Source organism: Mustela erminea, chromosome 4, assembly GCF_009829155.1.
Source record: "Mustela erminea isolate mMusErm1 chromosome 4, mMusErm1.Pri, whole genome shotgun sequence".
NCBI lineage: Eukaryota > Metazoa > Chordata > Mammalia > Carnivora > Mustelidae > Mustela > Mustela erminea.
This window is the reverse complement of record NC_045617.1, coordinates 51,132,659-51,158,159: the sequence shown is the minus strand read 5'-3', so window position 1 is coordinate 51,158,159 and position 25,501 is coordinate 51,132,659. Positions and strand designations below refer to the sequence as shown.

Sequence of the window (25,501 nt, the reverse complement as noted above, 5' to 3'; positions counted from 1 at the left end):
TTTTGCCTTAAAGAATTGGGCTGTATCATATGTCAGTCATCTGTACGCATTTTTGCTCAGCCACAGAGTTTTACCTAAGCATTCTTAGTCAATGCCTTGCTTTTCCTAATTTTCACATTTTTTTTCTTTTTTAAACTGAGAAACATTCTTAATTAGGAGATAGGCACCCCTGAGAGTCTCTTATCATTGTAGTCACAAAGAGATTAACTTCTCTGGGAACTAAAGCCAAAAGAGCAGATTCTGCATATCTTTACCTATACTGTTTTTCCTCTGGCACATTAGTCCAGAGCTCAGTCATACCTGTGCTTCTTCTCCTTGAGAGAGGCAATGGGGTGGGGAGGTGAAAGATCTCTGTAAACCTGCAGATGTGATGGGGAAAGAAAAGGAGAGAGACATCTTTCGAATTCTGTCTGGTTATCTTCCTTTCTTAGGTTTAAAAAAAGCTAACGTTCATTTTACCAAGCACCGTTACAAGTATTTCCATGTGTTAACTCATCTTTCAAAACAGGCCTGGGAAATAGTAGCTATTCTTATCCTACTTCTGTAGGTGAGAAAACTAAGCTACAGAGAAGGATAGTAACTTAACCGTGGTCACATAGGTAGTACATTATAGAGGCAGGTTTGAACAGGCAGTCTGACTTCAGAGTCTGAGCTCTTACTAACTAGATTATCTCACCTCTCAGAGATAGGGATAGTAGTGTAATAGTTGTAAGAATAGTAGAAGTAGTAGTAGTAGTAGTAGTAGTAGTAGTCGTCATCATAATAATACCAGCAGCAGAGAGACAGGAAAGATATGTCAAGTTTTGGAAGCCTCCTGATAGGTTATGAGGTAGAACTCGTAGATAACATACAGATGATTACAGAATCCAGGTGTATCCCAAATGTTCGTGAAAATGCTATACAGCAATACCATTTTGATAACAATAATTCTGTTATAGATTTCATTTCCTATCTTTAATGGCTAGTTGTAAATGTTTTCTATTATGTTGTATTAGTCACCATGCAGTACATCATTAGTTTTTTATGTAGTGTTCCATGATTCACTGTTGGCATGTAACACCCAGTGGTCCATGCAATCCATGTCCTCCTTAATACCCATCATCAGGCTTACCCATCCCTTCGCCCCCGTCCCTTCTAAAACTCTCTGTTTGTTTCCAGGAATCCATAGTCTCTCATGGTTCTAAGTGAAATAAGCCAAACAGAGAAAGTCAGTTATCATAAGGTTTCACTTATTTGTGGAACATAAGAAATAGCATGGAGGACATTAGGAGAAGGGAAACATAACAGACTATGGTAATTTTTTTTTTAAGCAAAAAGGGAATTGAAAGGAATGCCATATATAATCTGCTTTTACTTCTCATCCATGACTCTTAGGTTTATTGATTTATCTTAATTACTTTAGGAGAATGGTATATATAATTCCAATATTTCCAATCCACAGTTTTGCACGTTTAAGAGAATATGTACTCAGGAATCTTAAAAAGTGATCTTAAAATAAAATTAAGATAATTCAACTTATAATAGCATGCAAAATAGCAAAATACTTTGGAATAATTATCAAGGTAATATAAGATGTCTTTGCAGAAAACTACAAAACATGGTTGAAAATAAAGAGAAAAAATATTCTGTATTTATGGAGTCTAAGATTTAATATCATGAAAATGATAATATTTCTCAGATTGATCTAGAGATTCAACATAATCCTAGCCTCCTTTTTTGGGCAGAAATTAACAAACTGATGCTAAAGTTTACATGGAAATAAAAGGAACCTGGAATAACCAAAACAATCTTGAAAAAGGAGAAAAAAGTTGGAGGATACACATGTCCTAATTTCAAAACTTACTACGAATTTATGGCAATCAAGACACTGTGATTCTGGTCTAAGGATAGGCATATATATTAACACAATAGAACTGAGACTCCATCAGTAAACCCTTACATTTATAGTCAGTTGATTTCAGCAAGGATGCCAAGGCAATTCAATGGAATAAATTCCTTTTTTTCAACAAATGGTGAATAACTAGACATCCACATGCAAATGTACCATCTACCAAAATTAACTGAAAATGGATCATAGACCTAAAGAGATACAACTGTAGACACTGGGGGTGCCTGGGTGGCTCAGTCATTAAGGCTCTGCCTTCAGCTCAGGTCATGAAGCGGGGGTCCTGGGATAGAGGCCCACACTGGCCACCCTTATCAGTGGAAAACCTGCTTCTCCCTCTCCTACTCCTCTGGCTTGTGTTCCTGTTCTCACTATCTCTCTCCCTGTGTCAAATAAATAAATAAATAAAATCTTTAAAAACAAAAACTATAGACTATGAGAAGGAAACAAGTAAGTTAATATTTGTGACCTGGAGTTAGGCATTTGTTTCTTAGATATACCTTAAAGAAAAAAAAAATTGACAAACTTTTGTGCTATGATATCATAAAAAAAAAAAAGGGACATTCCACAGAATGGGAGAATATATTTGCAAATTATATATCTGATATGGGGCCTGTATCTAGACTATATTAAGAAACTCTTATAACTCAACTATAAGAAAATAAACCTGCTAAAAATAGCTAAAGAATTTCAATAGATATTTCTGCAAAGAAATATCTATTGAAAGATATCCATATAGCCAATGAGCTCATGAAAAGGTACTCAAAATCATTAGGAATTAGGGAAGTACAAATCAGAAGCAGAGTGAGAATCCACCTCATACTCTATAGTAGAATGGCTAAAATAAAAAGATATAAATAGCAAGTGTTGATGAGGATGTAAAGAAAATATGGAAAAATCGCAATCATTGTACATTGCTGGTGGTAATATAAAATAGTACAGCCACTTTAGAAAACTGTCAGTTCCTCAAAAAATTAAACACAGTTTTATAATGTTATTGAGTAATGCCACTCCTTAAATATGTATCCAAGATAATTAGAAATCTGTATCTACCCAAACACTTGTACATAGCATTATTCTTAATAACCGATAAATGGAAATAACTCAAATGTCCATCAATTGGTGAGTGGATAAACAAAAGTGGTATATCCATATAATGTACTATTATTTAGCCTATAAAAGGAATGGAGCACTGACACATGTTACAAAATATACGAACTTTGAAGAAATAATTATTCTAAATGAAAGAAGTCAGACACAAATACCACATATAGCATAATATTCTACTATGTGAAATATCCATATAGGCAAATCCATAGAGGAAGAATGTAGATTAGTGGTTTCTAGGGACTGAGGGAATGGGGAATGGGGAGCTATTGCTAATGGAATTTCTTTTTGGAGTTCCATAATTAGATAGTAGTATTGTGTTGATTATATAACTCTGTTAACTATGTAATATGTATCACTCTTTCTGTAGATAGATAGGGCATGTGGGAGCAAGAGAGAGATTATATTTCTATATATCTATATCTATATCTATGTCTGTATCTCTATCTACATATTCAATGAAGATGTTATTTAAAAATGATCAAGTTGCCAAAGTCCTTGCTGGTTGATTGAGGGAGAGCATGCAATCCCTTGAGACTCTCAAAGGAAGCTTAACCTCTGCTTTCCAGATGAATGAAGACAAGACATGGTGAATGATCAATGACTTTGATTTCAGACTTCTTCTTGTCCTTCATAAGTATTAAGAGCTATAAATTTGTCTCCAAGGACCTCTTTAGCTACATCCCACAGATGTCAGTGTGTTGTATTTTTATGTAGCAGGGTTTAGGTATTCAGTACTCAGTGGAATGAGTGTCCAGAGGATGTGAAGACTGCAGAGAGACTGTTGGGCTCCCCGCCGAGGGGAAGAGGCGCCCGGGCCAGCCGGAGGCCTCTCCTTGGGGCTGAGCGGGATGGTGAGTGTCGCGAACCCGGAACGCACCCACAGAAGACACCGGGCTCGGGAGGTCTGTCGAAGCAGGATCTCGCTTTATTGAGCAGGGCAGCGGCTTATATGGGGTGAGGGAAGGGAAGTGAGGTCAGCAAAGTGGGGGCCAATGGGGATGTGCCGTGTCGGCGGGAGGTGGGAGAGACACGCCCTGCAGGGGGTGGAGACTCGCAGGAAACGAAACTGATGGGAAACCGAAACCGCCACTTTGGCGCCTTTGTGGTCGGCCATGTGGGTTCCCGATCCGGAAGAGAAGGCCACCCGGCGCCATCTTAGCCTCTTGGGGCCCAACATCTCCCCCTTTTGTTTTTGTATGCATGACTTCTGTCTTAGGTCGCCGGCGGTGGGCCTTCAGGCTTACCTGTCATTGGGGAGTCACACTGCTTTGGTGTACCCCCTGTCTTAGGTTGCTCTGCGTCCCCCGCCGGTCTTACCCGTCATTGAATATCATGCCTGTATAGGGGTTTGGTCCCTGACCTGGCGTGGGTTGTTCCTGCAAGGAATCCCATCCGCCATAGGTCGTGAGACTATTGATGGGGCCCCTCGTAGGACTCGTCGTCACGGGTGGCCAGTCTCTGGTATTGAACATGGACGTTCATGAGTTGAATGGCCTCCACTCTTTTTTGGACGAATTGGGCAATCTTATTGATAATACAGGGGCCAAAGGTCAGCAGGAGAAGTAGGGTTAGGATGGGCCCCAGGAGGGGGAGGAGAAAGGGAAGTAAGCCATTAAAGCTTGTCCAGAAGGGGGAGGTCATCAGGGCGTGGCGGCGCTTCTCTAGGTCCTCCTGTAGCTTCTTGATTTTGTCTCGTACAATACCCGACCGGTTGGCAAAGAAACAACATTCCTCCTGTAAAAACAAACATATGCCTCCCTTTTCGACAGTTAATAGATCTAAGCCTCGCCGGTTTTGGAGTACCACAGTGGCTAAGGAGTCTAATTGTTCCTGGAGGTTTAAGATGGTTCCCGCTATTGTTTGGAGATCATCAATCATTTGTTGGGAGAGTGTTTTATAAAAATGGAGAGAGGTGCCCAAACCGGCCGACCCAGTGGCTACCCCGGCAGTGATGCCGAGCCCCAATAAGAGAGGGATGGCGGGATTGGCTCGAGCATTTCTCTCTGCAATTTGTTGGCATTCCTCCTTGTATAGGGCTGTCCACTTTATATATAAGGCCCCTGGAAGAACAGCCCTAGCTAGCGACCGCCAGTCAGCTGCTGTACATGGGGCATGGGCCAGACCTCGGAGGATGGTTTCTGTCCATGGGGCATTGGGCCCGTCCTCTAATACTGCCTTTTTGAGTTCCTTAAGGTCCCCAGGTTCCCATGGGTACCAAGGAGCCGGACGGTTGCCTCCTGGGTTAACGTAAACAAAGTGCTGCCAGGAGGCAGAGAAAAGATTCCCGGTTTTAGAGCTCATAAGGCCCAACAGAGGAGCAGACACCATGCTTTCCCGTCAGCCAGGGGGGAGGGGTTAGGCAGTCCAAGTCAGGCCAGAGAACACAGGGAAACTTCCCCGAAACAAAGAGAGTTTCGGCAGCTGCTTGGGAATATTCCCTATAGTCTCTGTCTCGAGTTAGACCAACCCCAGTTGGCTCCAGTTATAGCCATTAACACGGGAAGTGAGTGAGGGAGAAGCCCCCACATCTATTAGGAGAAACAGAGAGAAATACAGCAAGAGTCCCCTTTGTTAGGGATGGCCCAACAACCTGGGTTTACTAGAAGAAAGCATTAGAAGAAGGCTTATTTGCATAATTATTATCCAATATGTCAGGAGGAAATTTACTAGTTGACTCACCGAATCTGGTTTTAGCTCTTAATACCTATCTCTTATATTCCCTCCCGACATGTACGATGTCCTCAGATTCAAACGGGGCAGACATCCTCCCCTTAAACAGAATGTAACCTTAATCAAGGGAAACACAAAGGGCAACGAGAAAGACACACAAAACAATTAACGAGCCGGCAAAGAAAGACGCTGCGCGATTTCGGTACAGAACCGAAAGTACAAATTCAAACGGCCAAGGGGAACCGCGAGTTTCCCCTGTGGCCCACAAACGAATGGGGCCCCGAAAAAGCGGGCCCCTCTAATCCCTGGGGCGTCCCCCAGGGTGGCAGGGGAGAAGTCCGAGTTCGTCAACTCCTTCTCAAGCTGCCCAAAATACGAAGCAACAACGTTGTTGTACGAAACAGAAAACAGAGCACCGATAACTGACAGACGAGACAGACGAACAGGGGAACAGGAACATCGATATCGAAACACAAGTGCTGGCCAGCTTACCTCCCGGTGGGAGTCGGTTGGGTCCTTGGGCAGGAGTCCGATGATCTTTATTGTATCGCAGGCGCCTGCGGGTGGTCAGCAGCTCCTGCTAGCTGAGCACCCCAGGCTGGGGTGGTGCAGGATTTTTATAGACAGGTACAAACAAGTTTTGGGTGGGGCGGAGCTGATTGGCTGACAATTTGCTTGGTGTTAGTGGATTGGCTTTGGAGGACCCGCAAGCGCGAAGAAAAAGGTGGGAAGGGGGAGTGAGGAGGGGGAGTTGGACCTTATTACTCAGCAGAGAAGCATCCTGCCTACGTGACTATGCGGACCCCTGCCTACGTGACTATGCCTCGGCTATTAGCAGAAGGTATCTTGTTCAAACAGGAGACAAATGTCACACCCTAAAAGCCAAGCAGTTACAGAAAGGCAAAAGAGCGGTTAAATTGGTCAACAACTGGGGGAAGGGTCTTTCATTGCAAGGGGAGGAGGGGTATTCTTGCACAAGCGGTTACAAGAAGGCAAAAGAGCAGTTAATTAGTTAACAACTGGGGGAAGGGTCTTTCATTCCCCCCCTTTTTCTTTATCATGGATAGAATCTTATATCCATTTGTACTGTTCAGTCTGGGGCTCGGTTTGTTTAAGGAGTTGATATTGCTGCGTCAGTACCATGGTCTGGATTACTGACAAGCGGTCTTTTATAAACTGTCGATTAAACCAATTTTCAAACCAGCCCTGGTGGGATTCAAAATCCTTTTTTCTTTGGGCTAGTCTTTCTCTGAGTTTATCCATGGTTTCCCTAACAACCCCTGTATGGTCCGCATCCTTGAGGGCTACGCATAATCCCCCCTCTCTCAAGAACAATAGGCCCAGCCCTCTCCTGTTTTGTAGGACCACCTCGGAGAGGGAGGTTAGGGATTTTTCTAAGGCAGTGATATTGAAGGCCTGGTTACAATTGGGAGTCTCCTGGTGGAATGTTACATTCCTGCTATCAAACATCCTTGTTAATGAGATTTAGGTTTAGAAGAAATTTAACTTTATTTACCTTTCCTTCTACCTCCGCCTCCTTCAGTTTTTCATGGAGGGTAGGGTGACATTAGGGCTATTGATAAGGTAACTTCTTTGTTGTAAATCTCAAGGACATTTGCAAACCAAGGGAGACTCCTACCCTGCAGGACTGTGATTTCTGCAAGTTAGCTATTTATCGTTTTATGGCAGTCAGGGGTGCCTGAGGAATGCTACACATATGGAGGGGAGCGGGTGAAGGGGGGGTGCAAGGCGCCAGCTTTTGCTTTGTCCTCAGCCAGCCTCCTGCTCCCTCATCATTCCCCCCTGAACAATTTTGACCCTTAAATCTCTAAGGTGGTTGAAGGTGGAAGGTCTCATCTTCTGTAACTTCTTCATGCTGAATAGGGGCGTAGAGCTGTCCCTACCTGCTCCGGTCAATATTGGTCAGGGTAGGGACGTATAAGGGAGTTACGAAAGGTGGAGGCAGCTGAATCCAGCGCTGACAGTGAAGAGGCGTCCACGCATGCGATAAGGATAAAACATTGTCCTATGCTCCGGTGGGGGGGGCAATAAGGAGGCGGAGGAGTGGGCGCTGATGGTTGGAGGAAGGGGTTAGTAGAAGGGGGGCGCGTAGGAGGGCCTTCAGCCCGAGATTTGGGTTGGAGATCCAGGGGCCAAGGAGCTGCATCAAAGGGATCTAGCGAGGGATAGACCCTCTTTGGTTTAACAAGGGGGTCTCCAGTGGTGTTTGAGACGGTGGAGGCGGGCTCCTTTGAGGGCTGGTGGGATTCATTTGGGGCAGCTGCTTTGGGAGGGTTGACATGGGCTTTGCGAACTAATTGTTCGATACGGTCCCAGGTGTCCCAGTCAAAGAGATTACTTTCAGGCAGCCAAGGGGCGGCTTTAATAAGGGTTTCCCATGTTTTGAGAGCCTGGGAGTCGGTGAGGGAAAGACCGCGGCTCTTCAGAAGGAAGCGTAGGGATTCTAAGGAATGGTCATTTTTAGAAAAGGACTGCCCCATAGCTTATAGGGGTACACTCACCCGTAGACCGATTGGCCCGTCAGCGAGAAGAGCGAGGTTCCTCACATGGGGCACCAGTTGTTGGGCTCCCCGCTGAGGGGAGGAGGTGCCTGGGCCAGCCGGAGGCCTCTCCTTGGGGCTGAGCGGGATGGCGAGTGTCGCGAACCCGGAACGCACCCACAGAAGACACCGGGCTCAGGAGGTCTGTCGAAGCAGGATCTCACTTTATTGAGCAGGACAGCGGCTTATATGGGGTGAGGGAAGGGAAGTGAGGTCAGCAAAGTGGGGGCCAATGGGGATGTTCCGTGTTGGCGGGAGTTGGGAGAGACACACCCTGCAGGGGGTGGAGACTCGCGGGAAACGAAACTGATGGGAAACCGAAACCGCCACTTTGGCGCCTTTGTGGTCGGCCATGTGGGTTCCCGATCCGGAAGAGAAGGCCACCCGGCGCCATCTTAGCCTCTTGGGGCCCAACAAGAGACTGCACCTCCAGGTCACAGGAAAGCCATAAGGAAAATGGCTTCTTGATGGGAACATTTTGGGCTGCAGGTGAGACACCCTGATGCCTGTAGGAGTCCAGTTGCTAGTGTGGGCAAGAAGACTTCAGGTTTCTAGTTTCTATGTAGAGAGGATCTTGGGAGGGTTATTGCCAGGCCAGGCTAAGCTTGAAAATTCTTCAAGAGACATGAAGTTCTGGATGGGCAGCTGGGGGCTGAACTCCACCAGATGTCCTCATGCCCATACCATTCACCCACTATGCAATGTCCAGAAACAGAGGAAAACCTCTTTCTCCTACAATGCTCCTTCAGCATCCCCCACTGAGAAACCCTGTATGTTGCTCATGTAAAGGAGAGATGCTAAAAGAATGCTATGTATTATTGCAGATCATATTTTGACAGGTGAACTGGGAGCTGAGCAGTAATAAACTGGTAACTGGCTTATGCTTCTGTTTCTTATACTCTCATTGTCATATGTATCACATCCATATCCAAGACAGTATTATATGTATTTCATACTTTAAGCTGTCAAATGTGTTTTAAAGAAACTAAGGGGAAAATATAATTTACCCTGACAGTTACTATTTTTTGATACCCTTCATTTCTTTCTGAATATTCAAATTTCCCAAGTATCATTTACACTAAGCATGAAAAAAATTGTTTCAACATTTCTTATACTATGGCTTGACTAGTTACATTTTCTTAATTTTACTTTTTATCTTAAAATATTTTTACTTCCTTCTTGAACAGTTTTACTAGATACAGAATGCTGGGTGGCATTTCTTTTCCTTTCAGCAGTGTAAAGATATGAATCCATTCTCTTCTACTTATCATAATTCCTGATGAGAATTCCATAGTTCTTTGAATTATGTTTATTAAATGTAAAGTATCATTTTTCTCTGGTTACTCATAAGCTTGTCTCTTTGTCTTATATTTTCAGGAGTTTGGCTCTGATATACGTAGGCATTTGTTTTTTCATACTTACTGTTTGGAGTTCAGTGAGATTCTGGAATGTGTACATTTATGTCTTTCACCAAATATAAGAAGTTTTCAGCTATTATTTCTTCAAATATTTTCTGCCTATTCTGTCCCATTTCTTCTTCTGGATCCCTATTAATCTTATAATAGACCTTTTTGTATTTATATTTTATATTTTTTATATATTTTATATTTAGCTTCTTTAGCACAGAAAGTTTGTTTGAAGAATACTCAAATGGATACTCCAATCTATCTTCTATGGAATACCACTCTCCTTATGCAGCATTGCAACATTATATATTCCTTTTTTCCCTTATTCAAACCTCTCCAAAATACCAATAGCAAAAACAGTGTACTTTGAAGATATAATGTACCAATGCTCTATAGAAACAAAAATCTAGAGACTTCTTCTCAAAAGCAGGGATTCAAAATCTCAGTCATTTCATGTGATGTGATACGACTTTATGCTATAATCATTCCTATGCTAATTCCATCACAATTCTAGTTTGATTGTTGTAATTCATGTACTAAATTATAAATTAAGCCACTACCAAAATAACCTACCCCCCCCCACAGAAAAATAACCTTTCATGGCTTTCAGTTATAAGTGGTTATAAGCATGATCTGTATTGACTTTCTTTCTCCACTGCCAGTTATATTCTCCCATTGTCAATTAGTTGGATTTACCCAGGGTTTCATCCCTAAAGGATCTGGGTTTCTAGTGGTCTTGTCTCATGAGTTTGCTATAGTTTTCTATTTACTCAAAATAGTTGGAGAGTAATACCAGGCAACATCTGGCTTCCAAATACAACCTTCTCTGCTGCCATTGTGTTTTAAATTCCTGTTTTCCTCAGCCAGAGATCAATTGCTCCAGCCAACACAGGAACCCCCTTTTCGCCATTGGCAGAGTGGCACAAGTCGCCAAACTGTGGAAAGAACCAATATGCCCTTCAACGGACGAATGGATAAGGAAGATGTGGTCCATATACACTATGGAGTATTATGCCTCCATTAGAAAGGATGAATACCCAACTTTTGTAGCAACATGGACGGGACTGGAAGAGATTATGCTGAGTGAAATAAGTCAAGCAGAGAGAGTCAATTATCATATGGTTTCACTTATTTGCAGAGCATAACAAATAACATGGAGGACATGGGGAGATGGAGAGGAGAAGGGAGTTGAGGGAAATTGGAAGGGGAGGTGAACCATGAGAGACTATGGACTCTGAAAAACAACCTGAGGGTTTTGAAGGGGCGGGAGGTGGGAGGTTGGGGGAACCAGGTGGTGGGTATTAAGGAGGGCACATATTGCATGGAGCACTGGGTGTGGTGCAAAAACAATGAATACTGTTCGCTGAAAAGAAATTTTAAAAAAAAGAAAGAGAGAGAGAGAGAGAAAAAAAAACCCTCCATATAACCAGGTGGAAATTTCAACCTCTAGTTCATGAAATTTGTTGACCTCAAACCAGAATCCAATGTCACAAGGGGTGAAGAATGCTTTACCAGTGAATCATTAGATGTAATATTGAGAGTTCCCAGTCTCTTTCATACCTTGGTTCCTGAATTCAAATGTTCTGGCTATCAGAGAAAGAACATAACATATTGTTCATAGGCTTAGAACATAAATTTCCTATAACTCAACCACAAAAGGGGTGGTATTCTAGGTGGGACTAACTGCTCAAGCAGTGCTTCTACTTATATTTCCTGCTTGATCACACATCATATATATTATAGCTACTTGATGATGGAGTATTGCTGTGTATACCTAACTTTAGGTAACACTGTTCAAATGAGCAGCTTTGGGCATATAATCACTTGGTATCCCATAATGAGGCAGTCATTTATTCTCTAGTAGGGCCAAATAGTGTTGTGTGTGTGTATAAAATCATATAATATAATTGTGTAAAATATATTTATATGGTTATATATTCACAAATATTATTAAATATATATTTATATTTATGTTTATATAAATGTATACATATTAAATTATAATATAGTATATTTATTTGTGTGTATATATATATATTTCTTGAATATATATGTATATATATGGAAGAAAGTTTTGACTTTCTTCCCAAACCAAGGGTTTTTCATTGTGATTTTCTAATTAGGGTCAACAACAGGCTTCATACAATTACTGATTAGTTCCAAGAACATTGAGTATTATCGGTCTTACGGTCCAAGTGGCAGAGTTGCCTTTTACTCCACTTTGACCAGCTAGAGCTCTTTATACAACTCTGGGCTCTTCTCAATGCTTAGACCTGATTTACCCAGTATGTGCATCCAAGTGGTAAACTGAAATGAATATATGTCGCCTCAAATATCCATAAATGCCCATCAGGTATTATATATTTTTATTACTGATAGAAAATACATACTAAGGCAACTTGTGTTTCACTTTTGGAAGGGGCATTTCAACATTCATCAGATTCAGAATGTCTCAACTGTTTCAGGTACCCGAATCCTGGGGTTTACTTTCTTCTAATATATGCATTTTACTAGGACCTTTAAAACAATTGCCATATCAGTACACCAGCATGATGCCCTGTAGAATATTCCGATGATCCAAATTCAATGAAATAATGACACAGAGCCAGCAAACTGACATGGCCTTAAATAGGGCAGAAGTATAATGATGACCCCTAGGTGAACACAAACTGCTTCATTTTATCCTTATTGAAATAGTAAAAAAAAAAAAATTATCAGATTAATACCTAACAAATATCAGAAGCAGTGTTGACTGCCAGGAAAGGAACTGCAACTGAAATAGTATCACTGAAGTAGAAACACCCCTAATGAAGTTTGTGGTAATTCACTGCCATTTTCCAAGATCTTTCTGTCTTCAACACAGGCCAGATAGCAAATATGTTGGGTATGTGGTAGGAATTTCCACCTTTGCATATTTCAAGATTGAAATGTCAGCACTGGGCTCTGTGAATACTCCAGGGGAATATGTAGATGTAGATCAAAGCACATTTGGTTTGGCTGAGTTTATAGGAATTTGAGGAGGCTGAGTTTATAGGAATGACTTCCTAAACTACTGGGCCATCAAGGTCCCACTGCTTCTGCCAGGATTAAGAATTTGCAGGGCGCCTGGGTGGCTCAGTGGGTGAAGTCTCTGCCTTCAGCTCAGGTCATGATCTCAGGGTCCTGGGATTGAGTCCTGCATTGGGCTCTCTGCTCGGCAGGATGCCTGCCTCCTGTCTCTCTCTGCCTGCCTCTCTGTCTACTTCTGATCTCTCTCTGTCAAATAAATTAAAAATTTTAAAAAATTATAAAAAAAAAGAACTTGCAAATCTAGGGAGCCTCTACACCAGTTACATGATAAGTCTGAACCATGTCACCTCTGCCATAATCTGCACCAACAGAATGCATGGCCTTTGCCCTGCTTCTCTTCTTCCATAATGCACTTCTAAATCAGGGTCTCAGATGAGTACCTCTGATTAGCAGAACTCAAATAATATCCAAAATTCAAACTTCACAGGAATCTGGGGAAAGTTATTTCTAACTTCCATTCCCTGCAATACAGGAAGATGGGCTAGAGTAGAAAAAGATGGCACGTGTGTTGTTTTTACCACTGTAGACTATCCTATAACCTTGTAAGCCCTGGTTTCCATGCCAGCCTCTTTCAAAAGTTCTACTCTATTTACAAAAGGGCAAGTGTCAATTAAAATGTAAGGAAGACTAGAAACCATTTTTATAAAAATGTTCACAGAATTTAAATTACCTTAACAGCTATATACTTAGTCTTTGTTTTCTTATGAACTTCAGTCATTTTGGGGAGACTGTAACAATTCCTATCTAGATTATGGAAAAGGTGTTTATGATGAACTTCTCTTCTGAGCAGTGTTCTCTAATAGAATTGTATTAACTCTAGAAAAACAGATTTTATTTTTAGTATTTAACTTTTCAGGGTTCAATAAATTAAACTTCTGTAACCTTCAAGCTTTTCTATTATCGACCTACATTATATTAACATGTAACAATTATTGAGCACTTCCTGGGTACCTGGCACTATGTTAACAATTTTTACTATCTAATTTCATATACACAACAACTGAAGTGGGTGCCATCACAATCATTATTTTGCAGATGTGGTAGCTTAGATATAAAAAGTTAAGTAACTCGCTAGTACAAGTTAATAGGCAGTGGAGCTAGGGTTTGGCTCAGGCAGTGTTAGCAGTCCACAGTCCACAGACCTAACCCTATGACTACCCTCATAAGTTTATTCTCACTTTCTTTTTTTTTTTTTTAAGATTTTATTTATTTATTTGACAGAGAGATCACAAGTAGACAGAGTGGCAGGCAGAGAGTGAGAAGGAAGCAGGCTCCCCGCTGAGCAGAGAGCCTGATGCGGGGCTCAATCCCAGGACCCTGAGATCATGACCTGAGCTAAAGACAGAGGCTTTAACCCACTGAGCCACCCAGGCACCCCTTATTCTCACTTTCTAAAGTAACTTTTATTTTACTGTGAATTTTTTTCTTAATCTCCTAAAGCCTTAAATATTAAGAAAGGAAGTAAACAACTAGAGCATCAGTGAAATAGCCAACAGAATTTTTTTAAGGGCTTAGATAAGGGTATTCTTTTTTCAAGTACAAACAAAAATGTAAATTATCTGCAAAAAAGTGACACTGGAGAATTACAGAGGGTGTGAGTTCTAGCCAGTTACATTACTGAGAAACAACAATGATAAATAACTCTGATTTCCTATAGTAATAAATTGATGTGGTTTTAGGATTGAGTTGACAAGCTGACTTAGAAAACTATTATTAAGAACGAGTTGTGCATATCAAGATTTACAATAGAAATTTCTGTTGAATTCTATAAGGTGTTCACTATGTTATTGTCATTGATTAACTTTTAAAGTATATTATTAAAATATCAATTTGAGAAGTATCTATGTTAAGTGTTTATCTTAAAGGACATAGGTGACATTTCCTACTTTCACATGGCATTATATAGCATTGTCATTTAGACACTTTATATACAAAAGCAATGTCTCCTCAATATGATTTTAATCTATAGAACATGACAAGATAGGTGTTATTTCTTTGTTTCAAGATATTTCTGAAGCTTCCGTTCTCCAAAATATATTAAGGGACATGTTTAATGAAGTTCCAGCTTTGAGTTATACATACCTTAATGTGATTAATAATCAAATGGCATTTCTCCTAATAATTATATGGGATATACTTTATTGTCTCCCATTGTTCCTTTACATTTATTTAGTGGTGAGTACTTTCTGCTGTCCCTACATGAAAATTTAGAGTCCTGCATTTTTTCTTCTCTCTCTCTAAAGTGCCTCTCTTTTGACTAATAGAGAACAAGGAAGTCCTTCCCACCTGTCTTCAGTGCGGAGGTGGGATTCATAGTGCACCAATATCTATTCCAAAAGACATCTTCAAACTCCATTCTTTCACTACACACACACACACACACACACACACACACACACACACACACACCTATACTTATATCTAGTGGGTAAGGGCTTAAGAGTCTTATCTTCTTTATTCATTCTGTATATGGTCCATCACCTAAATATAATTATGTATTTTGATACTTCAACTAAAACTTCCATTTCAGCACTTTGTCATACCTTTCAAAATATTAACCGCTGTACAAAATTTTATTATTTATGTAGTCATAATTTATCTTAGTCTTAGAAATTGCCCTCTAAATATATTTTGACCTGACTAGATAGAAAATAGAAATTTACTCATTTTTATCTTTAGTTTCAGGTGCAGCATTATGTCTCTCAGAGTCTGGTAACCCTGGGAAGTTGCAGCTTGTTGAGAAAATCTATAATATCTCTGCTTTTATCAGAAGTAAACAGCTTCACTGATGTTTTGGGTACCATCAATCAGGTATATATAGCCAAAAACTGTAACTCTTACCTATAGTTAATATAGCTATAGACTTTTCTTTCTTTTTCTCCTCTCTCTGCTTCCTGCCATGTTGATATTTTAGTTATTACCATTTTTTTTCCTAGAGTATGTGGTTACGATTATAGTCTACTAAAATTTCAAAGATATTTTCAGAAAATCATTTTCAAAATAATACCATCTTATCATCCTTACATGTATATGTATGCCAGGGGTGCCACTGTGACAAAGAATGCTTAGATGAATGGCCTTAAATCTCTCTAATTGGGCAGCATGTTCCTAAAGCAAAACAGTGAGAAAAATGTGATTGGGAGAGGATGCTAAATGTAAAAAAAGCCTCTCACCAATAGTTTTTATTTCTAATTGTTTATGAGAATCATCTGGTTAACTTCTAAATATCCCATTGTGAAGCCATATGCTAGTTCAATTCAATGGAGGTCTTTGGGTTTAAGATGCAGGTATTAGTATTCTTAGAGCTCTTTAGGTATCCCAGTGAGTAGCCAAGTTTGAAAACTCACGCTCTAGGCCCCCTCATCTGTGCAAACTCTCACATCAATGCTGATAAACTTGTCTAAGAGAAGCCATTCCCATATTTTAATGCTGACCCTGGTATATTACGTGTTCACTTTGTCCACTGTTTTAATATTGTTACTGTCTCTGTGGTAGAAATAAGCACAATTAAAATTAGAGATAGGAAGAAATGTTTTGGTAAAGAAGAACAAATTTAATTAGAAAAAAATATTATATATGTAATTTCAAATAGTATTTAATCATTACTTATATCTAAGTTTCCTACATTTTACAATACATTCCAAAAGTACTGTATAATCTAATTGAAGTCACTGAATGACATGATAAATCATCTAGACAGCAGTTTTTCAAGGGACTCTTAAATGGTAAACTCTTTTAAGTGGTTTGTGAGGTTTTTTTTTTTTTTTAAACTAATTGTTACTGATGTTAATTAAGGAGTAAAAATCCATTTGGGAAACAGTGGAGTGCTAAAATACTTGGTGTTTGTAGGAGCTCCAACATCAAGGAATTGATCAAGGTAGGTTGCAGTTCCCTGAAAGGACTTCATGGAAAAGAAACAACTTGAAAAATGTATTTGAAAATCAGAAGATGACAATATAGAGGCACTGGGTGTAATTTTTAAAATACATGCCCAGGGGCACCTGGGTAGCTCAGTCAATTAAATATATGACTTTTGGTGTCAGCTAGGTCATGATGTCATGGGTCATGAGATGGAGCCCTGCCTGGGGCTCTGTGCTCAGTGGGGAGTCTGCTTGAAGATCCTCTTCCTCTACCCCTCCTCCCACTTGTGTGTGCTTTCTCTTTCTAAAATAAATAAATCATTTAAAAAGGTATCTAAAATGGGTGCCCAGCATTCTAAAAAACAAGGTAAGGTCATGGAGTTTAAAAACAGGAAGCAATGTGGGAAATGACTTTGATCAAATCATATTATTTGTGTAGAAAATAAAGTTCTGACAAAAAAAAATTTATTTACATATTCTCATTTAATCTTCATAAATCTCCATGAATTAGTTGTACTTTTTACCTAGTATATAGATAAAGAAATCAAACCTAAGAGTGGTTAAGCAACTTGACCAAGATTGCAGAAACAACATATTTTAAAGCCATAATTCGAACATAGGCATTTTGATTATAAAATCAGTTGAGAATAATAATAAGAAGAATACAACATAACTACTCTTGACAGGTAATAATGCATTAATATGTTTTGCATGAATTTTCCTAATCTAGATGTTAGTATAGTTGTTTAAAGACAAAAACAAGGAAACTATTACTTGGTATTCTTTGAGTAGATAACAACATTCGCTCCAGCCATTTTAGCAGAAAGGATGCATAAGTAGCTGTGGATTGTTGAGAGGGCTAAGGAAAGATACTTCAGGCTGTACTTTTCATGAACTCCTTCCATAATGACAGAGCAGAATTTGGCTACCAGAGGAATTGATGCCTTTATCATTATGACTAGGAAGCTGCCTGCTGAATCAAGGAACTGCTGCTACCATCATAGTTTCCAGAAAACAGTCCTGCCGCAATGTACAACAGACAAATGTGTGCCCTGTGCTGTACCTGTCTCACTATGTGATTCAGTTTGAACTACAAAGTCTATGTGAGTGCATGTGTTTCTAAGCCAACTTTCTACTCATAACCATAGCAGCTAGAGAGTATAGAAAATGTAGTTTAGCAAATGCAGAGGAAGGGGATCAAGATGACAGGATGGGAAGATCCTGAGCTTACCTCCTCCAATGGACACACAAAGACTACAACTACATATAGAGCAACTCTCTCTGAGAAGAACGTGAGGACTATCAGAACAACTTTAACACAGCTCAAGATACAAAGGAAAGGCCACATCAAGAAGGGTAGGGGCAGAGAGGTATTCTGGTTGGGACCCAAAATCCCCAGCATGGCAACTCACAAATGAGAGAGATGTAACAGGTGTGGAAGTCCTTCCTGAAGAGTGAGAGAAGCCCACATTGACCACCTCCACCCTTCAAGGATATACACCAGGAAGGTAAGCCTCCATAGCATCTAGCTTTGAAAATCAATAGGACTTAAATCTAGGATCTTTAAAAATCACTAGGGCTTAGCTTCAGGAGAGCCAGAGGGCTACAGAAAACTGACATTGTTCTTCACAGCCTGAGTACAATCCCACTCACTCTGGGAGCCAGCATAGAGGCAGCAGTTTGAAAAGAAACTGGGCCATACATAAAGGAGATTTACTGACTACTTTTAGGGCATGTACTGGAGGGTCAAGGATCTATAGGAACTGCCTCTGGGAACAAAAATGCTGACAGGCACAATTTTTCTTATCCTCCTTCAAGCTAGTTAGCCCATGCTCATTCAGAAAATTCTCTATCTACCTTGAAAGCACTGGGTGTGACTCACCCTAGTGTTCTGTGGCTGCACTGCTCAAACCCACCTACCCTGCCAGGTGCTCTTCCAAAGTGGTTCCCACCCTGCCATACATGGTGGACAGTCTTGGCCAGGTCCAGGACTCCCCAAAGCAACTCCTGCCCCAGAGAGGGAGGAAAGAGCCTTACCCACATGCACATCCACAATAGTTGCCAGCAGGCCTTCTAACCAGCCACACCAGGGACTAAACTCATTCACCAGCACACCCACATCAACTGCAGCTGGGACTCTCACCAACCACTGGGGACCACACAGAGTCCACAAGGAACAACCCTGAAGTGCCTAGATCTGATGACCAGGAATTATTGCATTCCTATGCCCCACAAAATGCCACACAGAAACAAGTGCAGAGTCAGGCAAAATGAGGAAACAGAAGAGTATGTTCCAAATGAGAGAACAAGACAAAACCTTAGAAAAACAACTAAGTAAAATGGAGATAAGCAATCTACCTGATAAAGAATTCAAAGTAATGGTCATAAAGGTGCTCACTGAACTCAGGAGAAGAATGGATAAATACAATGAGAGCTTCAAAAAAGGGACAGACAGTATGAAAAGGAACCAATCAGAGCTGAAAAAATGCATTAACTAAAATGAAAAATACACTAGAGGGAATCAACAGCAGATTAGAGGGTGCAAAAGAATGGAGGAACAATCTGAAAGACAGTGTAGTGGAAGTCATCCAAACTGAACAACAAAATGAAAACAGAATTTGAAAAATAAGGATAGGATAAGGGATTTCTGGAATATCAGCAAGGGTATAATACTCCCATTATAAGGATTTCAGAAGAAAAGAAAGAGAAGAGGCCAGAAAAATTATTTGAAGAAATAATAGCTGAAAACTTCCCAAACCTGTGGAGGGAAACAGATAACCAGATCCAGGAAATATAGAGAGCCCCAGTAAGTCAAAGAGGTCTATTCTAAGATATTAAGGATTAAAATGTCAAAAAATTTTTAAAAAGGTAAAATATTAAATGTACCAAGAGAAAAGCAACTAGTTACATACAAATTACCACCCGTAAGACTGTCGGCTGATTTTTGAGTAAAAATTTTGCAGGCCAGATGAGAGTGGCATGATATTCAAAGTGCTGCAAGGAAGTACACTACAACCAACAACACTCTACCCAGTAAGGCTATCGTTCAGAATTAAAGGAAATACAGTTTCTCAAACAAAAGTTAAAAGAGTTCACTTTTAGTAAACCAATCTTATAATAATTGTTAAAGGGCCTTCTTTAAGTAGAAAAGAGGCCAGAGAAGAAGTAAGAAAGAATTAAGAAATAAAAAATTTCACTGGTAAGAGCAAACATATGGTAAAGGTAGTAAATCAGTCACATATAAAGCTAGTATGAAGGTTAAAAGACAAGAGTAGTTAAGTCAGGTATATCTATATTGATTAGTTAAGGGATACACAGAAAAAAGATGTAAAATATCACATCAAATGTATAAAATGTGGGGAGGAAGGTAAAAAATGTAGTGTTTTTACAGTATGTTCCAAGTTAAATTACCTTCAACTTAAAATAGACTGAAAATACTTAGGATGTTCTATATGAACCTTATGGTACCCACAAGCCAAAAACCTGTAATATATACACAAAAAATAAAGAGAAAGAAATACCAACATAACACTAAAAAATAATTATCAAACCATAAGGAAAGAGAACAACAGAAAAAGAAGGGAACAGAGAACTACAAAAGCAACCAGAAAGCAATTAAGAGAATGGCAATCAGTGTATACCTACCAATAATTACTTTAAATTTAAATGAACTACATGCTCCAATAAAAAAAAAAAATAAGATGACTAAATGGATTAAAAAAAAAAACACTGATCTATATGCTTCCTAAAAGAGACTCACTTCAGAGCTAAAAACATGTATAAACTGAAAGTGTAGGAATGGAAAAAGATACTCCATGCAAAGGGACACTAAAAAAAAAAAAAAACCTGGGATAGCAATCTTTATATCAGATAAGATAGAATCTAAAACAAAGCCTGGAATGAATGACAAGCAAGAGCACTGCATAATGACAGAAGGGTCAACCAAAAAAGAGAATATAATAATTGTGAATATCCATGCACTCAACATAGGAACACTAAATATACAAACTAAATATTAAGAAATGTAAAGGGAGAAATTCATAGTAACAAAATAATAATAGGGAAGGTTAAGACCCCACTTATTTCAAAGGATAGACCATCCAGACAGAAAAATCAATAAGGAAACAGTAGCTTTAAATGACACATTAGAACAGTTGGACTTAACAGACATATACCAAACCTTCCAAACAAAATGCATTCTTTTCAAGCACTCATGGAACATTCTCCAGTACAGGTCACATGTTAGGCCACAAAACAACTTTTAATAAATTTAAGAAGACTGAAATCATATAAAATATCTTTTTTTTAATCACAACAGTATGAAAATAGAAATCAATTATAAGAAAAAAAGTTGAAAAACACACATGTGGAGGCTAAACAACATGCTACTAGACACTGTGTCCGTGAAAAAGCTAAGGGGAAATAAAAAAAATAAATAGAGACAAAAGAAAATGGTAACACACAATATTCTATAATGTCTGGGACACAGGAAAAGTAATTTTAAGAGACAAGTTCTACAGGCCTACCTCAAGAAACAAAAAAGTCTCAAACAATCTAACTTTATAGGTAAAGAAACTAGAAAAAGAACAACAACAAAGAAAAGCCCATGGTAGAAGGAAGGAAATAATAAAGACAAAAGAAATAAGTGAAATAGATAAATGGATAATAGATATCGATAATAAATCGATAAGTAGGTAAACAAAAACTGCAGGAGAAAAGATCAATGAAACTAAGTGCTGTTTTTCAAAAGATAAAACTGACAAACCTTAACCCGGATTCATCAAGAAAAAAGAGAGGTCAGTCGGGGCACCTGGGTGGCTCAGTGGGTTAAGCCTCTGCCTTCAGCTCAGGTCATGATCTCAGGGTCCTGGGATCGAGCCCCGCATTGGGCTGTCTGCTCAGCGGGGAGCCTGCCTGCTTCTCTCTCTCTCTCTCTCTGCCTGCCTCTCTGCCTACTTGTGATTTTTCTCTGTAACAAATAAATAAATAAAATCTTTAAAAAAAAAAGAAAAAGAAAAAGAAAAAAGAGGTCAAGTAAACAAAATCAGAAATTAAAGAGGAGAAATTACAATCAATACCACAGAAATACAAAGAGTTATGAAATAATACTGTGAACAATTATACACAAATTTACATAAACTAGAAGAAATGACTGAGTTCCTAGACACGTATATCCAAAACTAAAATTCTATTTTATGAAGAAATAGAATATCTGAACAGACCAATTGCTATTAATGAAACAGTGATTCAGGGGAAAAAATCCCAACAAACAAAAGCTAAGGAAGAGTTAGCTTCACAGGTGAATTCTACCAAAAATTTAAAGAAGAATTAATACATAGTCTCAAATTACTACACAAATTGAGGAAGATAAAGCACTTCTAAACTCATTTTATGAGGCCAGCATTACCCTGACACTAAAACCACAAAGACCCTACAAAAATGTAAATACAGACCAATATCCCTAATGAGTACAGATGCAAAAATCCTCAACAAAATATGTTAGCAAACCAAACTCAACAATAAATTGAAAGGATCATACTCTATGCCAACTAGAATTCATTTCAGGGTTGCAAGGATAGTTTAACATCCACAAATCAATCAACATGATACACCACATTAACAAAACAAAGTATAAAAATCATGTAATTTGAAGAGCTACAGAAAAAGCATTTGGCAAAATTCATCATTTATGATTAAAAACTTTCAACAAAGTGGGTATAGAGGGAATACACTGCAACCTAATAAAGTTCATGTATGACAAACCCACAGTGAGCATGCTCTGTAGTAAAAATTTGAAAGCTATTCTTCTAGGATCAGGAACAAGACAAGGATGTCCATGCTTCACCTTTATTCAATATAGTACAGGAAGTCAGAGCTTTAGGAATTAGGCAAGAAAATAAATAAAAGACATTCAAGCTAGATATGAAGAAGTAAAACTGTCACTATTTGCCGATGACATACTTATATAGAGAAAACCCTAAAGACTCCACCAAAAATCTATTAGATGTAATAAATGAATTCAGCAAAATTGTAGGATATTAAATCAATCAATAAAAATCTGTTGTTTCTATAATTAATAATGAACTATCAGAGAAATTAAGAAAAAAATTTTAAATTACATCAAAAAGAACAAAATATCTAAGAATAAATTTAATGAAGGAAGTAAAAGACCTGTATTCTGAAAACTATAAGACATTGATGAAAGAAACTTAATATGACACAATTAAATGGAAAGACATTGTGTTCATAGGTTAAAAGAAATAATATTGTTAACATATACATATTATGCAAAGTAATCTATAGATTTAATGGAATCCCTTTCAGAATTCCAATGAATTTTTTTCACAGACCTAGAATAAATCATCATAAAATTTATATGGAATCACAAAAGACCCCAAATAACCAAAGCAGTCTTGAGAAGGAACAACAGTGGAGGTATCACACTCCCAAATTTTAAACTATACCAACAAAGCTCTAGTAATCTAAATAGTTAGAGCACTTGCCTAAAAAGCAACACATACATCAATGGAACAGGATAGAGAGCCCAGAAATAAAACCATACTTATATAATCAATTAATCTACCGCAAAGGGGACAAGAATATACAATGGGAAAAAGATAGTCTCTTCAATAAGTGGTGCTGAGAAAAATGGAGAGCTACATGCAAAATAATGAAACTAGACCACTTTCTTACCATACACAAAAAATAAGCTCAAGTGGTTAAAAACGTAAATGTAAGACCTGAAACAATAAGACTTCTAGGAGAAAATATAGGCAGAAATGCTTTGACATCAGCATGGGTAATTTTCTTCTGGCTATGTCTTCTCATGTAAGGTTGACAAAAAAGAAAAAATAAACAATGGGGCCACATCAAACTACAATGCTTGTAGTTTATAGTGAAGGAAGCCACCAACAAAATTAAAAAACAATCTATTGAGGGGAGAAGATACTTGCAAATGATATATCGGCTGAGTTAATATCCAAAATATAGAAAGAACTCCTACAACTCAATAACAACAACAAAACACTTGATTAAAAAATGGGCAGAGGATCTGAATAGACATTTCTCCAAAGAAGACATATAGATGGCCAACAGCCAGAAGGAAAGATACTCAGCATTACTAATCATCGGGAAAATGCAAATCAAAACCATAATGATATAATACCTCACACTTATCAGAGTGGCTGGTATCAATAAGACAAGAAATAATAGACATTGCTGAGGATGTGAAGAGGGAATCCTCTTGTACTGATGGTGAGAATAAAAATTGGTCCAGCCACTATGGATAACAGTACAAAGCTTCATCAGAGAAGTAATAATATAATTGCCATATATCATCCAACAGTTTCACTTCTGGGTCTTTATTTGAAGAAAATGAAAACACTAATTTGAAAAGATACATGTACTCCTATGTTCGTTGCAGCATTATTTACAATAGCCAAAATATAAAAGCAACCTAGGTATCTGGGATAAATGAATTGATAAAGAAGATATGGTATACACACACATATACAGAGTGGATTACTCAGCATTAAAAAAGAATGAAGCTTGCTACTTGTGACAACAGGGAGGGTCCTCAATGTGAAATCAATGAGACGGAGAGAGACATATAAATATGATTTAACTTATATATGAAATCTAGAAAAACAAAACAAATGAACAAACAAAACAGAAACAGACTCCTAGATACAAAGAACAAACTGATGATTACCAGAATGAAGTGGGGTGAGAGGATGGGCAAAACAGGTGAAGGGGATTAAGAGGTACAAACGTCCAGTTATAAAAGTGATGGGAATGTAAAGTACATCCTAGGGCATATAGTCAATAATACTATATGATATTGTATAGTAATAGATGGTAACTAGACCTATCATGGTGATCATTCCTAATATATAAAAAGAGCAAATCACCATCTGAAACTAAGTATCTTTTGTATGTTGATTATAATTAAATTTTAAAAATGTAGTTTTATGCTTTTTTCAGCTTTTTAACTCTGAAAAGTGATAGAATGGCTATTGATATAGTCAGTCCAAGGGATCCTTCACATCTAAGGCTCAGAGATTCAATTATAAGCTGGTAAGAGATGGAATCAGAGTAGGAGTGAACATAGGGCAAAGGGCAAGAATAGAGGGAGGCTCTTTATTTGGGACTGCCAGCGAAATAAACCTTCCACAAGCAGCAAGAGAGAAAACCACTCTATATTAAGGGAGTTATCCAACGGTCTCCAGAAGAGAGTGAAAGAGAGGAGAATCAGTGGAAAAAATTAATACTGTAAAACTAAGATGTAAAGATGTAAAACAATGATGTCATTGAGGAGAATTAGGTAAGTAGGAAGGAATGCTTGTTTGTGAAAAGACCAAGTGTAGTTTAGATATACTGAATTTGAGGAAACATTGAAGTAATCTAAATGTAGGCTCAGGGAAATACAAAATTAAAATTTGAAAGAAAGGAAAGGGGCATACCCAATGTATGGCAATCACGACACCAGTCAGAAAGAGAACAGGGACTCGGGAAAAGTAAGGTGAAATGGGAAAGGATGTACAAACAAAGAAAAGAAGACAAGCTTTATTTCAATAAGTATGTTAGATGGCTACTATAAATGTTAGGCTTAAATGGTTTAAAATTCTTGTCAGATATAGAGTAATATGTATATATTTATTATACATAATATGGAAATGCAAGAAATGAATAAATCAAATACTGATATTACTATCATACTGCACATTTTATATCTTTCCAATTTTCTTTTTAACTTAGAGGTTTTTGCTCCCCCAAATATTTATATCATATAGCACATAGTTTTGTATTCTTTCTCATATAACAGCATATCATAGCAATTTTCATAATTTTGTTTTCCTAAGGAAATGTGATTTTTAGTGACTCAATAGTATCTTATGATATTCACATTCTTGATTTATTTAGTCTTTGTCGAACATATAG

At 38.5% G+C, this 25,501-nt stretch overlaps 1 protein-coding gene across 2 annotated transcripts in view; it reads left to right on the top strand.

Moving 5' to 3' along the window:
- Positions 1-25,501, top strand: part of MEI4 (meiotic double-stranded break formation protein 4) — a 248,763-nt gene that overhangs the window by 145,340 nt on the left and 77,922 nt on the right. The window contains exon 4 of one of the 2 annotated variants that reach the window (XM_032339230.1): positions 15,381-15,512. The exons of the other annotated variant lie outside the window; for it this stretch is intronic. Within the exon in view, the coding sequence (XP_032195121.1) occupies positions 15,381-15,512 (132 nt within the window). The remainder of the gene's footprint in view (positions 1-15,380; positions 15,513-25,501) is intronic. 2 annotated transcript variants of the gene reach the window in all.